This window comes from Nomascus leucogenys, chromosome 6 (assembly GCF_006542625.1).
Source record: "Nomascus leucogenys isolate Asia chromosome 6, Asia_NLE_v1, whole genome shotgun sequence".
Lineage (NCBI taxonomy): Eukaryota > Metazoa > Chordata > Mammalia > Primates > Hylobatidae > Nomascus > Nomascus leucogenys.
In genome coordinates this window covers 30,252,473-30,267,561 of record NC_044386.1, presented here as the reverse complement: position 1 = coordinate 30,267,561, position 15,089 = coordinate 30,252,473, and the positions used below count along the sequence as shown (strand labels likewise).

General features: G+C 40.1%; 1 protein-coding gene across 3 annotated transcripts in view; it reads right to left on the bottom strand.

Moving 5' to 3' along the window:
* The window catches only part of NPR3 (natriuretic peptide receptor 3), a 105,358-nt gene that overhangs the window by 58,882 nt on the left and 31,387 nt on the right, over nucleotides 1-15,089 (bottom strand). For all 3 annotated transcript variants that reach the window (XM_030813954.1, XM_012501602.2, XM_003274922.4), the window contains exon 2: nucleotides 13,280-13,402. In XM_030813954.1, coding sequence (XP_030669814.1) covers nucleotides 13,280-13,402 — 123 coding nt within the window. The remainder of the gene's footprint in view (nucleotides 1-13,279; nucleotides 13,403-15,089) is intronic.

Sequence of the window (15,089 nt, the reverse complement as noted above, 5' to 3'; positions counted from 1 at the left end):
GCCATACCCATGCTGGGGCCAGTGGGCCATCAGGCAGGCAAAACCAGCTGGCTGCTCAATCACCAAGATACAGCATGGCCTTTGTTAAGGGGCCAAGTCCATTGCCAGGAAGACCCCAAATTCTAAGAATGCTCAGGACGTCTTTATCCAATGGAGGAGCCCATTGCTTGCATGCATGCAATAAATAGTTATTGATTCATTTTTAATTGACTCAAAGTATCAAGACTCCATAGAGGTGATGTCTCAGGCAAAGAGGGTGTGAGTTTCTCAGCTCTGGAAAAAATTCTCTCCAGGGGAAGGGAAATGCTTAACTCTACAGACTTGTATGCTATGTAATTAGAAAATACACATAGGACTAGAAACTGCAACTATCTCAGGGACCAAAATGGACAAAAACTTTTTTTTAATTTGCAAAGAAGTAAAATCCAGTATAATAAATCTGTCTACCACAATCTAAAAGGTAATGGCTTTGGAGTTTTTTTTTTCTTTTCTTTTTTTTTTTTTTTTTGAGACAGAGTGTCTTTCTGTCACCCAGGCTGGAGTGCAGTGGCATGATCTCAGCTCACTGCAACCTTTGCCTCCAGGTTTCAAGCAATTCTCCTGCCTCAGCCTCCTGAGTAGCTGGAGTTACAGACATGCGCCACCACACCCGGCTAATTTTTGTATTTTTAGTAGGGACAGGGTTTCACTATGTTGGCCAGGCTGGTTTCGAACTACTGACCTCAAGTGATCCACCCGCCTCGGCCTCCCAAAGTGCTGGGATTACAGGCGTGAGCCACCAAGCTCAGCCTGGAGTTTTGCTTCCTAGAAAAAAGGATGGAAATAGTAGTGCTTATTAAATTTAAGCCAAGCTAAATAGGTATCTATTCCCAACCATAACTGATACTATGACTTCTTGCTTTTGTGGGCATTTCTAACTGTGGTGTGTCAGTAACATCTCCCATATCAGGGCTATTGAGCATTAGGAAAGCAGAGGTCGGCTTGGCATGATGCCCCATCAGTGGGGACAAACTTAATGCAGTAGACAACTGGGTGCCTCTGGAGATTTATGAGCAGAACAGAAGAGTGATATGATGAGAATCATATTGGGAAATAGCAGTGGATTAGGGTGGGGGAGACACCAAGCGTTCACAGCCGCAGTAATCCAGGCAAGAGGTTAGGGAAGGTTATATGTGGGAAGTCACACCAAAAAAGTTAAAAATGGTTCTCAGGTGTTACAATTATGAGCAAGTTTTCTTTTCTTTTCTTTTCCTTTTTTTTTGGTATTTTTCTGAATATAGTAAATTTTCAACAATAAGCATTGACTTTTATTATCAAAAAAAGAGATAGAGCCCTTGAGAACAAAGGCAGAGCACTGTGCGTGAGGAATCTCAAGCCTGTACAACAGTTAGGGAGTGAGGGACAACACAGAGGGAGGCACATCACAGATGACGCCAAGGAGAAAAGGAAAACAGGTTAACAGTAAAGAAGCAGCAGAGCCAGATAGAGAAGGAGGGGGTTAGAAGGACATGGAAATGATTATTTCAGTTAGGGGTAGGTAAATCCAAGGCGACTGCAGAATGCCCAAGTGACCACCAGGCTAGAGGTGGAAATGCTAGTCCGAAGCCAAAAAGAGGAGTGAGGACTAGAGACCGTGCTGGGTGTCATTTCCACACGGCTCCAAGTTAGAAACCAGGGGCTGCCTCGCCAGACATGAAAGTGCAGAAGGCAGAGGGAGAAGGGCACAGCACAGACATTTTGGGGGGATGCTATTTTTAGTGGGCAAGAGGAGTAAGAGCAATCAGAGAGGAGCTAACAGAGAACCAGAAGAATGCCGTGTCACCAAAGCTAAGAGCATAGGGTTGCCAGAAAGGGTTGGATGGCAACAAGATCGAATGCTCTAGAGCGGTACTGTCTCACAGAGGAGCCACTAGCCACATGTGTGACTATTTAAATGTAATTAAAATTAAAAATTCAGCTCTTCAGTCACACTTGCCATATTTAAAGTGTTCAATGCCACATGTGGCTAGTGGCTACCATACTGGGCAGCACAGACTAGAACATAGCCGTCATTGCAGAAAGTTCCATTGGGTGGCACAGCTTTGGAGGCATGAAGCATGGTCTCAGGTAAAGCTAATGGATTTGGTAATGAGAAGCTCACTGGTGACCTTGAAGAAAGCACTTGCAGAGGAGTGGTGGATTCTAATGCCGTATTAAACATCCAAGCTTGCACTGGGTACAGAATATTTATGAAAGAGGAAGGTAGTCTGCTCAGCACCAAGCCCTGTGCCCAGCCATCCTGTGGCTGAAGAGCTGCAGCCAATAAGGGGTACCCATGTGGGGTAACTGTGCCATCCTGTAGTTCCCAGTACTTACCAAGGACCTAGCACATAGAAAACTTTCGATATATATCACCTGAATGAGGGGCTGAGACATCACAGAATCTGTCCAAGAAATGAATGCTAAGCCTTCACCTGGCCTGGCCCCACAGTACTGTGGCTCTTCAGCTCTGGTGGTCATTTAAGGAGAGAAAATATCTGCCTTCCTTGGCTTACCCCCACCCTTTCCAAACGACCCACTGTCACATGGTTGCCATGGCTAGGCTGGTCCAATGACACCCATTGTTAATAACAGCACCCCTTAATGGGGGATACCATTGTGCACAGCTCCATATGGCTCTTTGACCTGCAGTATTTCTTTCTTTAATTCTCATAACAACTCTTTGAAAAAGATTTAAGTACAATCCCTATTTTACAGATGAGGAAATTGAGGCTCAAGGAGATTAACATGCCCGAAGTCATTTAGCTAATAAATGATAGGAACAAGATCCAAATGCAAGCCAGACTCCAGATAACAATGCCCCACCTAACCTACATTCATTTCATCAGAGTTTGGGTGTTCTAAGATTTAAAACTGCATATGCGGTGATTCACAAAAACGTTAAAAACAAACGTAGAAGAGGAAAAAATATCAGAAGGGGAAGTGCCAAAAGCTGTTTAGCAGCCGTTATGATTGATGAATTACGTGAGAATTCTTTTTCTTTTTTCTATGTTCCAAATTGACTTTGATGTACATGTATCACTTTTATGGCAAAACATAATTCTAATCTCTCCCTGGTTTTTCTGTTATTTTTCCATTTTTAGCCAGTCAAATAACTTAATTTGCGCGCATCACCAATCTCTACCATACTTCTGTTCTCATCTTAATTAGTGCTCTCTGAGTTCTCAGGAAGATAGGGAAGCTCTACAATAATAACAGTTCTGGACAGGATCGCCCAGATAAGTTACCACCTAACTCACCTTCTAAGTAGGTAATGCCAATGAACAAAAATGTCAATCGGTGCCTTTAAAAACTCTATGGGGCAATATATATTATCTTCTTTCTAGACTTTTTTAAACCTATGTTTTAAGTCTTATTTTCAATCACTTGAATTATCCCATAATATATTACCCACTGAACTCTTGTAATCGCATAATTTGGGCAAATCTGAGAATCTTTTTTTGAGTGCTCACCAAGACCAAACAATCTAGTAATTAGTAAAAATGGACACACTATTAATATGGTTTTTTTTTTAATCCAACATCAAGTAAGTAGTGACTAAAATTAGATGCCTTGGCCGGGCACGGTGGCTCATGTCTGTAATCCCAGCACTTTGGGAGGCCGAGGCAGGCAGATCATCTGAGGTCAAGAGTTCGAGACAAGCCTAGCCAATATGGTGAAACCCCATCTCTACTAAAAATACAAAAATTAGCCTGGCATGGTGGCACACGCCTGTAATCCCAGCTACTCAGGAGGCTGAGGCAGGAGAATTGCTTGAACATAGGAGGCGGAGGCTGCAGTGAGCCAAGATCATGCCATTGCAATTCAGCCTGAGTGACAAGAGCGAAACTCTGTCTCAAAAAAATAAAATAAAATAAAATAGTAATAAATAATAAAATAAAATAGAGGCCTTTTCCTAGAACAAGTATAGGGTTTGGTGTGAAGAGGCCCAGGGAGAGGTAGATGTTGAAGAACTTTTCATGAACATATAAATCTGATTATTAGGGCACAAAGTTTCAAACAAGGCCCTTTACTACTGATGTAGAGCAGAACCTTGGTCTAGGTCACTCTGTCCACCATGTGATTCTGTTGACTGCTTCTACCCCAAGGGAAAAGGTGCTTCAGAGTCTGTGGAAGATGGACAGTTGCCTTCCTACATCCATGCTCTCTTCTTCCTTAGTAACAGATTCTTAAATTGATGTAGGATAGCAGTGAGTCCAATTAAAAGCACACATTCCCTGATATCCCTTGTCACTAGAGCTAGTCAGTGAAATGTAAGCAGAAGTTAATGAGTGGGGCTTCCAGGAAAGCCTTTCATAGAGAACCATGTCAACCAGGAGGGTCTCTTTTTACCTGCTGTCTTTTCTCTTTGTCTTGCCTAGAATTAACACATGATCCCTGGAGCTCTAGCCACCATCTTTGATCTTGAGAATGGATTTTATGCACTAAGATTGAGAGTAGCAGGAAAACAGAACCAGCTTGGACTCCTGATGACATTAGGAAGTCATCATCCCTGCCCTCAACTTCCCACCTCTGGATGTGTTTCAGGTAAGAGAATAAATCTCTATATTTGTTTAAAATCACTACAACTGGACATCTTGGTTAGGTGCATGAAGGTGCAATTCCTAATGCACCCAGGTCCTTGGGATATATTATATTAACATTGGCTAACCTGATAACAGAATGTATGACCTTAAATCTATCTATAAAGCTAACACCACAGAAAAAATGTATAAACTTAACATAATTTTTTAAGTATTAGGTGTAATGGTCAAAGTAAACTAGGACTAATAAAATATAGCTAACATTTATTAAATAGTTATTCCAAGAAGTTTGCAAGGTATTTTATATACATCACCTCATTTATTACTCAGTCTGACGCCATAAGATAAGTATTATTATTCTCATTGAAGAAACTAAGGCTTGCAGGGGAGGGCAGAGTTATGTTACTTTGCCAGGGTTAAAGATTAAACTCTTAACCATCTCTTAACCCTTAACTCTTAGAGTTAACAGCTAGTTCATGGCAGAGCCTCTCAGGCAGAAAAACACCAAAGCACAAAGTCTGAGCAAATATGGTGTAAAAGGTAAAATATAAAAGATCTAATCAGAAACCCCAAGTATACTTTGTAAGTTGTATAAGAGCACTCTGTATAACTCTGTGTAGTAGAATTTTCAAGAAGCAGAAAAATTAAACTCATAGGAAAGGAAGTGTTAAAAAGTTGTCCAAACATCACAAGCAATAAGTCATACAGTATGGCTTCTTATGCACTGGTATTATGCAATGAGAGGGACACATTACGTCTGCAGTATTCTCACCAAAATACATAAACTCAATCTCATTGTGGAAAAATACCAGATAAATCCAAATTGAAAGACATTCTACAAAATAATGGGCTCATGAAAAGTGTCAAAGTTAGAATAATCTTCCTTATATCTAAAAAAAATCTTGTTGAAATTTTTATAAGAAATTCATTTAACCTCAATGTAAGAAAAAATTGTCTTCTTTACCATGTTGAATCTTCCAATTCATGAACAAGGTATGTCTCTCATTAATACAGATTTTTTTATTTCTTTCGTTAGTGGTTTCATCAGTGTTTTGTAGTTTTCAGCAAAAAAACTTAGACCTATTTTTTAATTTACATTTTTTAAGTATTTCTTTTCTGACTAAATGATATTATATTGTTGATTTGGCATCTACATGTTCATTGCTAGAATATAGAAACACAAGTGATTTTTGTATGTTGAACCTGTATTTTGGGACCTTGCTAAACTCATTAATTAGCTTTAAGGAATTTTTGTAGATTATTTGGGGTTCTCTACATAGACAGCCATGATATCTGCACAAAACAGCAGATTTTTTTCTTCTTTTCCAACCTGTATGCTTTTTATTTTCATTTTGCCCTGTTTATGTGGCTAGAACCCCCAGTGGCAAATTGAATGAGTAATGAAAGTGAACGTCCTTGCTTAGTTTCCCATATTACAGGAAAAGCATTCAGTCTTTCACCATTAATTGTGATATCAGCTGTGAGGTTTTTGTAGATGTTCTTTGTCAACCTAAGCAGGTTCCCCTATATTCCTTGTTTTATAATTTTTTATTTTTTATTTTTAAAATCATGAATGAGTGTTGAACTTTGTTAAAAGCTTGTTCTGTATCTATTGATATGATCATGTGATCCTTTTTCTTTAACTTCCTTAATTTGATGGATTAAATTGATTGCTTTTCAAATATACAGCCAACTTTGCATCCCTGGGATAAACCCCACTTGGTCATAGTGAAAACTTTTTTTTTTAAGTGTCAAAGTCATGAAAGACAAGGAAAGACTGAGGAACTATCACATACTGGAGGAGATAAAGGAGACACAACAACTAAATGGCAGTGTGAGATCCTGGATTGGACCCTGGAACAGAAAAAGAACATTAGGAGGAGAAGTGGTAAATTTCAAATAGGCCTGTAGTTTAGTTAGTAATATTGTGCCAATGTTAATTTCCCTGTTTTGATAATTGTACTATGGTTATTTGGTATCATTAGAGGAAGCTTGGTAAAATATGTACAGTCATGCCCCACGTAACATTTCAGTCAATGACAAACCACATATATGACAGCAGTCTCAGAATATTATAAAACTGTATGTTTACTATACCTTTTCTATACTTAGATAGAATCTATGTTTGGATACCCAAATACCATCATGCTATAATTGCCTACAGTATTCAGTACAGTAACTTGCTGTACAGGTTTATAGCCTAGGAGCAATAAGCTATATACCATGTAGCATAGGTGTATAGTAAGCTATCTGCCATTTAGGTCTGCATGAAAACCTTCTATGGTGTTCATACAATGATGAAACCGCCTAACCACTCATTTCTCAGAATGTATCTTCGCCATCAAGCAACACACAACCGTACATGAAGTCTCTATACAGATTAAGCGTCCTAATCCAAAAGTGGGAAATCCAAAATGTTCCAAAATCCAAAACTTTTTGAGCATCAACATAACAACATGACACCACAAGTGGAAAATTCCACACCTGACTTCATGTGATGGGTCAAAACACAGGCACACAATATACAGTTTATTCAGCATCCTCAGTGAAAAAATAAAATTATCTTTAGGGTATGTTTATAAGGTATATGGAACATAAATGAATTTCATGTTTAGACTTGGGTTCCACCTCCAAGATGTCTCATTTTACATATATATATGTGTGTATATATATATATGTATATATACATACATATATATGTGTATATATATGTATATATACATACATATATATGTGTATATATATACGTATATATACATACATATATATGTGTATATATATACGTATATATACGTATATATGTGTATATATATACGTATATATACGTATATATGTGTATATATATACGTATATATACGTATATATGTGTATATATATATGTGTATATATATACGTATATACGTATATATACGTATATATACGTATATATGTGTATATATATACGTATATATATGTGTGTATATATATGTATGTACACACACACACACACACACACAAATATTCCAAAATCCAAATAAAAACTTGGAATCTGAAACACTTTAATACAAAGAAATTCCTTCCTTCCTTCCTTCCTTCCTTCCTTCCCTCCCTCCCTCTTTCTTTCTTTCTCTCTCTCTCTCTTTCTTTCTTTTCTTTCTCTTTCTTTCTTTCTTCCCTCTGTGGCCCAGGCTGGAGTACACTCGCCTCGCTGCAGACTCCCTGTGTCCGGCTCCCGTGATTCTCCTGCCCTGGCCTGCGGGCTGCCGGGAATGCCGGCGCGCGCCACCACCCCTCCCTGGTTTTCCTCCTTTGGTTGGAGGCGCGGTTTCGCCATGTCGGCCAGGCTGGTCTCCAGGTCCTGACCTCCAGTGGTCTGCCCGCCTCGGCCTCCCGAGGTGCTGGGACTGCAGACGGAGGCTCGCTCACTCGGTGCTCGGTGTTGCCCGGGCTGGAGCGCGGTGGCGTGGTCTTGGCTCGCTGCAGCCTCCGCCTCCCAGCCGCCTGCCTTGGCCTCCCAGGGTGCTGGGATTGCAGCCTCTGCCCGGCCGCCGCCCCGTCTGGGAGGTGGGGAGCGTCTCTGCCTGGCCACCCATCGTCTGGGTTATGAGGAGCTCCTCTGCCCGGCCGCCCCGTCTGGGAGGTGAGGAGCGCCTCTGCCCAGCCACCACCCCGTCTAGGAAGTGAGGAACGTCTCTGCCCGGCCGCCCATCGTCTGGGGATGTGGAGGGAGCGGACCTCTGGCCCGGGCCGCCCATCGTCTGGGATGTGAGGAGCGACTCTGCCCGGCCGCTCGTCTGGGAAGTGAGGAGCGCCTCTGCCCGGCCACCCTCGTCTGGGAAGTGAGGAGCGCCTCTGCCTGGCCTCCCCGTCTGGGAAGTGAGGAGCGCCTCTGCCCGGCCGCCCCGTCTGGGAAGTGAGGAGCACCTCTGCCCGGCCACCCCGTCTGGGATGTGGGAAGCGCCTCTGCCTGGCCGCCCCATCTGGGAGGTCTACCACAGAGGCCAGAAGCAATGTGGGGGCTGGACGTGGTGGCTCACGCCTGTAGTCCCAGTACTCTGGGAGGCCGAGGTGGGTTGATCACTTGAGGCTAGGAGTTCGAGACCAGCCTGGCCAACATGGCGAAACATAGGAAAAATACAACTGACAAACCAACCAACCAACCAAGCGACAACAAAACAGGTCTACCCTGGAGTCATACTCTAATTTTTTCTATTTTCCTCCCTTTCTGATCCTTTATCCCACTTTCTTTTTCTTCCTCTTCCTTCTCCTTCTTCTTTGTCAAACAGAGGATTGAGTTATTATCATTGATCCATACAAAGTCCCTCTCTCATTTATTTTCTTTAATTCCCACCCCCCATTTCTATTCCCCATCTTCCCATGTGCAACCTTCCTAATATGTTTGATATGCATCTTTTTGTTTGTATGTACTTTTAGAAAATGTTTATTGTTTTGTGTGCAAAAAAAAAAAATTTAAAAAAAAGAAAATTATACAAGTCACAAAAAAAAAAGGCATGATACAAATTTATATAGTATAGCACAATAATGGTAGATCACACTTATGGAGCACTTACTATGTGGCAGGCAGTTTTATGTACTTTACATATATATATTTAACCCTCTCATGAAGTAGGTATCATTACCCTCATTGTACAGATGTGAAAACTAAGGCGCACAGTGATTAAGGAACTTGCCCAAGGACATTTAACAATTAAGTGACAGAGCTGTGATTCCAATCTAGTTAATCTGATTACAGACTAAATAAATTTAAAAATGTTTCCAAAAAAAAAAATACCAAGAAATTTCAAATAAGTGATTCTCAACTTATATTTTTTTGCAAGTTTTTTATATCTGAAATTATTTCATTATAGAAGGGTTTTTTTAAGTTGTCCAAAAATTACCTCCAGAAAGAAATTAGGTGCAAATACAGAGTTGAACTGTTTTCTTATTTCAAGGAATATTCCTATGGTATCAAAATTGTTATAGAGCATGGAAAACAATGGGAAGTATCTCAATTAATTCTATAAAGCTAATAAGAACCTGATATTAAAACCTGGCCATACCATCCGAAGAAAAAGACTCTTTTTTTTTTTTTCTGAGATACAGTTTTGCTCTTGTTGCCCAGGCTGGAGTGCAGTGGCAAGATCTCAGCTCACTGCAAACTCCACCTCCCAGGTTCAAGCGATTCTCATGCCTCAGCCTCCCAAGTAGCTGGGATTATAGGCGCACACCACCACGCCCAGCTAATTTTTGTATTTTTAGTAGAAACGGGTTTCACCATGTTGGCCAGGCTGGTCTTGAACTCCTGACCTCAGGTAATCCATCTGCCTCGGCCTCCCAAAGTGCTAGCATTAAAGGTGTGAGCCACCGCGGTCCAGCTAAAAACTGCTCTTGAATCTCACTCATGAATATAGATCCAAAACCCTAAATAAAACACTAAAAACTTAAACTCAACAATATATCTTTTAAAAAATCATCATGACAAAGTACACTTGATTCCAAGAATGCCATGGTGGCCCAATATTTTAAAATTTATTAAGAGAACAGGTCAAATGCATTTGATATTATTCAATATTCATTTCTGATTTTAAAAATCAGACATGATAAACTAGGAATAACAGGATACGTTACCATCTACTTCATGACAGAAGTCAAAATTTAAAGTATCACCCCTGTTATATGATATTATTCTGGAAGTTCTTGCCAATGCAATAAGAAAAGAATAAGAAATAGGATGTTCAACTATCAAAACAGAGAAAAAAACTGTCACTGTTATTTGAAATGATATAAAAACTATTAGAGCAGAGGATTTAATAAGTAGAATTCTTGCAAAATAAATAAACAAGAACTCATTGCTTCTCTACATAAATACCATTCCAAAATACAACAGGAAAAGATCATGATCATAATAACAACCAAAAAACATAAAATACTAAAAACAAACTCAACAAGAATAATGCACAATGCAAATGAGAAAACTGCAAAACTTTGCTTGTAAACATAAAAGGAAATTCAATTAAATGAAATAAGTTAAAAGTTAGATTATACAGGGTTGACAAGGTTACAGGAAAACAGATAATCATATACTTTACTGCAAAAGCAAAAATGGACAATATCTATCAAAACCTAAATGGCAGGCAGCACGGTAGCTCATGCTTGTAGTCCCTTTGGACTTTGGGAGGCTGGGGCAGGCAGATCACTTGAGCCCAGGAGTTCGAGCCCAGCCTGGGCAACATGATGAAACTCTGTCTCTAAAGAAAATAAAAGAAATTAACCAGGTGTGGTGGCACATGCCTGTAGTCCCAGCTATCCCAGCTACTCAGGAGGCTGAGGTAGAAGGATCACTTGAGCCCAGGGCGTTGAGGCTACAGTGAGCCAAGATCACGCCACTGTGCTCCAGCCTGGGCAACAGGGTGAGATCCTGTCTCAAAAAAGAAAACAAAACATTAAATGCACATAACCTTTGAGCCAGCAATTCTACTTCTAGAAATTTATTTTACAGATATTATGTATGTATAAATATGTGAGAAAGTGTATGTGTGTGTGTACGTTCAACACAGCATTGTTCTTAATAGCAAAAAGCTAGGAACAACATCAGTATTGAAAAATAAGACTTATCAAAGATGACTATCAACATTATAAAAGAACATGTAGCCATACCATAAATAGTATGATCAATATATTGAAGAATATTTTTGTAAAACATATATTTATAAAATAGGCAGGATGTACATACTTCTAAAAATTATCAATGTACTTCTGTCTGCGTGGCAGAATTATGATAACTTGTTTTCTTTCCTGTGCTTTTCTATGTTTTCTAAATTGTCTGCAATACTCATGTATTATAATTAACAGGGAAAAGTAATAAAAGCTTTATCTGTGGATGAGAGGAATTCTAGTACCTAACATTTGTATTAGGTACTTGCCAGACCTAATGCCTCTAAATTCACATGCACTGCCTCTAAATTCTGTATTTGTAGCTGCCAACTTGCAACACTCAGCATACATGTTTTTCATTTCCACCAGTTTCTACCACTATTTCAATGAACTCAACCCTGCAGCCCATACTAAGACTACATTCTGATCTTGAGTGGAGAAGTGAAAGCACCACTCTGCTTGTGTAAAACAGAGGGGAAAAGACCATCATGGCAGGAAGGAGGGCAAACTAGGGTGTTTATCTTGCAAGCCTCAAATCTCTAATTTTATCCACTACAGGAAGCAGTGGCTACTTTTGTTTCATCAACTTTTCTTTATCTCCATGATAAGTGTGTTTTATTATCTGTATATGCACAATGATGTACTGCTCCAGTAAGCCAGGATATCAGGGCAGGAAACCGGGGAGTATGTTTTAAGGTTTAGATCCTGTCCAACTATATCTCATCAGCAAGAACTGGGAAGTGAAGCTCAGTATAAACATGCCATTTGTGATATACACACTTACACTTCCCCTGCAACTGCTCCGCTCTGAGCAGCCAGCATGCAGCATTTGAGAAAATGTTCTGTAGCCCGATGCTGTCTGCTTCAGAGAGAGCCCTAACCACATTTGGGGGAGAAATGTCTTGTACCTGTTATCTTTATGATCTCCTTAAACACCCTCCGTCACAGGAACCCTGCAAACTTCCCCAGATTCATTATAGGGAATTAAATGCTTTCAACTCTATACATTGGTGGTTCTCAACTTCTGTATAGGAGAGGTTTAAGGTGCAATAATCTGGAAGAAAGAGGGGACTGGGAGCAGTGGCTTTCAAATGATTTGTACCTCAATTTGCAGTAACAGTTATTTTATTTCACATTGTGACCCATTGTAAACATAGGTGTAACATGCACATATACACACAAATGTGCAATATTACTGAAGTAAAACCTTTCTAAATACACATGCTAAGTGTGACATACCTTTACCTATTCAGTAGTGTCATGTTCTAGTCTATTCCATTCTATTAAAAATTCTGCCCAAATCTCACTGAAATTATTCTGATCATGATGGTATCATGATGATAGCAACGTGCAGATGGAAAAGTACTGGACAAGAGGTCTTTGGGGCCTGGATTTATGACCATTTGGAGTACAGGAGTGGGCTACGCTCATACCCAGACAGGTGTCTTGACATCACAGGTACATGGTATCTTTTTGCTCTAATTGAATTGTTGGAGATGAAGCAAATTCAAGAAATTTTTGAGAAGCTATAGGAGTGTTCAGAGTCACAAATTTCCAAAATTGCATTTATGGAAATCACATTTATGGACATAACTCAAATTTTTTAATCTTTCTCACAACCCCCTTGTTTTTTATTTTAACTTTTACTCTAGATACAAGGGGTACATGTGCAGATTTGTTACATGGGAATACTGTATGATGCTGGGGTTTGGAGTATGGATCCCATCACCCAGGTAGTGAACGTAGTACCCAACAGGGTTTTTTAACCCACCCCCACCAACCCCAGGAGTCCCCAGTGTCTATTGTTCCCATGTTTATGTCCGTGTTTGCTCAGTGTTTAGCTCCCACTTATAAGTGAGAGCATGCAGTGTTTGATTTTCTGTTCCTGCATTAATTTGTTTGGATCATGGCCTCCAGCTCCATTAATGTTGCTGCGAAGGACATGATTCCATTCTTTTATAAAGCTGCATAGTATTCCATGGTGTTTATGTACCACATATTACTTATCCAACCCACCATTCATGGGCATCTGACAACCTCTCTTGGAACCCTAGCAGAGGAGGGGAAAGTGGAAGCACAGTTACCATAGGAAGAGCTGTTGAAGAGCTCAATGTTGAAGAAGGCGTAGTCTCCACTGGTCATGCCATGCCTGTGCGCCGCCAGCATGATGCTCCGGATGGTGTCACTGCTCGCACACATGATCACCACTGGGGGAGGAACAAAAAACACACATGAGGCATCCCTTTGCAGAGCACTTCGAGCATGCTGACACCAGTAAGGGACATCTGACAAGGAACAGGATACTTGCATGGTCCTGAAGTATCTCCTCACAATCACTTGTTAACTACAAATGGACCATGGTGGAACCTAGCAGATGCCTCCATAACCAAGAGATGGAAGCCAACATCACCAAACATGGGAACACAGATCCATGAGACACCTGGAATAACACTCTAAGGACCAAAAATGTCCAGATAGGCAGCCTACATCTAATCAGAAGGAGGCAGCCACAAACCCAACTTGGGGAATGGTCTGTAGAAAATCAGCCTATGCTCTTTAAAATGGTCAATTTCATGAACAACAAAGACAGGCTGAAGAGACATTCTAGACTGAACGAGGCTTAAAGAAATAGGCAACTGACTGCAATGTGTGATGCTGGATTGGATTCTGGACCTTAAAATAAATACATACATATATACATAAATGTTTTGCTATAAAGGGCATTATGAAGATGACTGGTGAAATTTGAATAAGTTTCATACACTAGATAATAGAATTCTGTTTGTGTTAAAGTTCTTACTTTTCATAATTGTGCTGTGGTTATGTAATTAAACATTCTTGTTCTTAGGAAATACGCACTTGAATGTTTAGGGGTAAATAAGCGTGATTCTGTACTTTCAAATTGTTCATAACAAGTATTATCTGTGTGTGTATGTATATGTACACATATATTGATAGATGATAGATAATGATAGATGATATAGATAGATAGATAGATAGATAGATAGATAGATAGATAGATAGATAGAAAAGAGGAGAGGAAAGGAAGGGAGGGGAGGGGAGAGGAGAGGAGGCAAGAGGAGGGGAGAAGAGGGGAGAAGAGGGGAGAGGGAAAGGGAGATACTTGAAATCATAATTCAAATGTGGCAAAATATTAACAATTGATGAAACTCTAAATGAAGCTCTGACAGACCAGTTCTTTATACTTTCTTACATCTTTTCCAAAAGTGCAAGATTATTTCAAAATAAAGTTCTTTTAAAAAAAACTGCATCAAATAAATCACCAGATTTGCCCAATATAAGATAGTGAAAATTGTCAACTGCTTTTTATACTTAATAGCATGGTCAATGCATTGTCCTGAAAAAGCAAAGTTAATGATTTTAGAGAGAACATTCACTTGGCAAATCAGAGGATTCAGAGGGTGCTACAAGCTTTCTGCTGTTTGAATTTTCAAACATTATTTTCAGGTTGTCTTAACATACGTAAGAAATCGTTTGTAAGATTCCAGGTATCTCTCCCATGTTCTCTCAGTTTATATCCTCACTGTTGGATTCAAGAGGCTTCACACAACTCGAAACCCTCTCGAATTGGATATTGTTGCCTACCACATAAGGGCTACACAGGCTAGAGTGAAGTAGGGCTTGACCATGACCCAGTCTATTCGATCCCTGTTGATAGACCCAGGTCTCCATGACCGGGACCACTGTGTTTTGCCGCACACATACTGTGCAGAGAGACCTGGAGAGACCTGGGTGCTATAAACCGCATTATCACGATGCATGCCAGCCCTCCAAGATGTGTATGTTCTTTGTAAAAGCATGGGTGCTGAAAGACATAAAACAAACTTCAGGCTATGCCAAAGCGGCCTTGGCAACCTGCATGGAGGTTGGGCT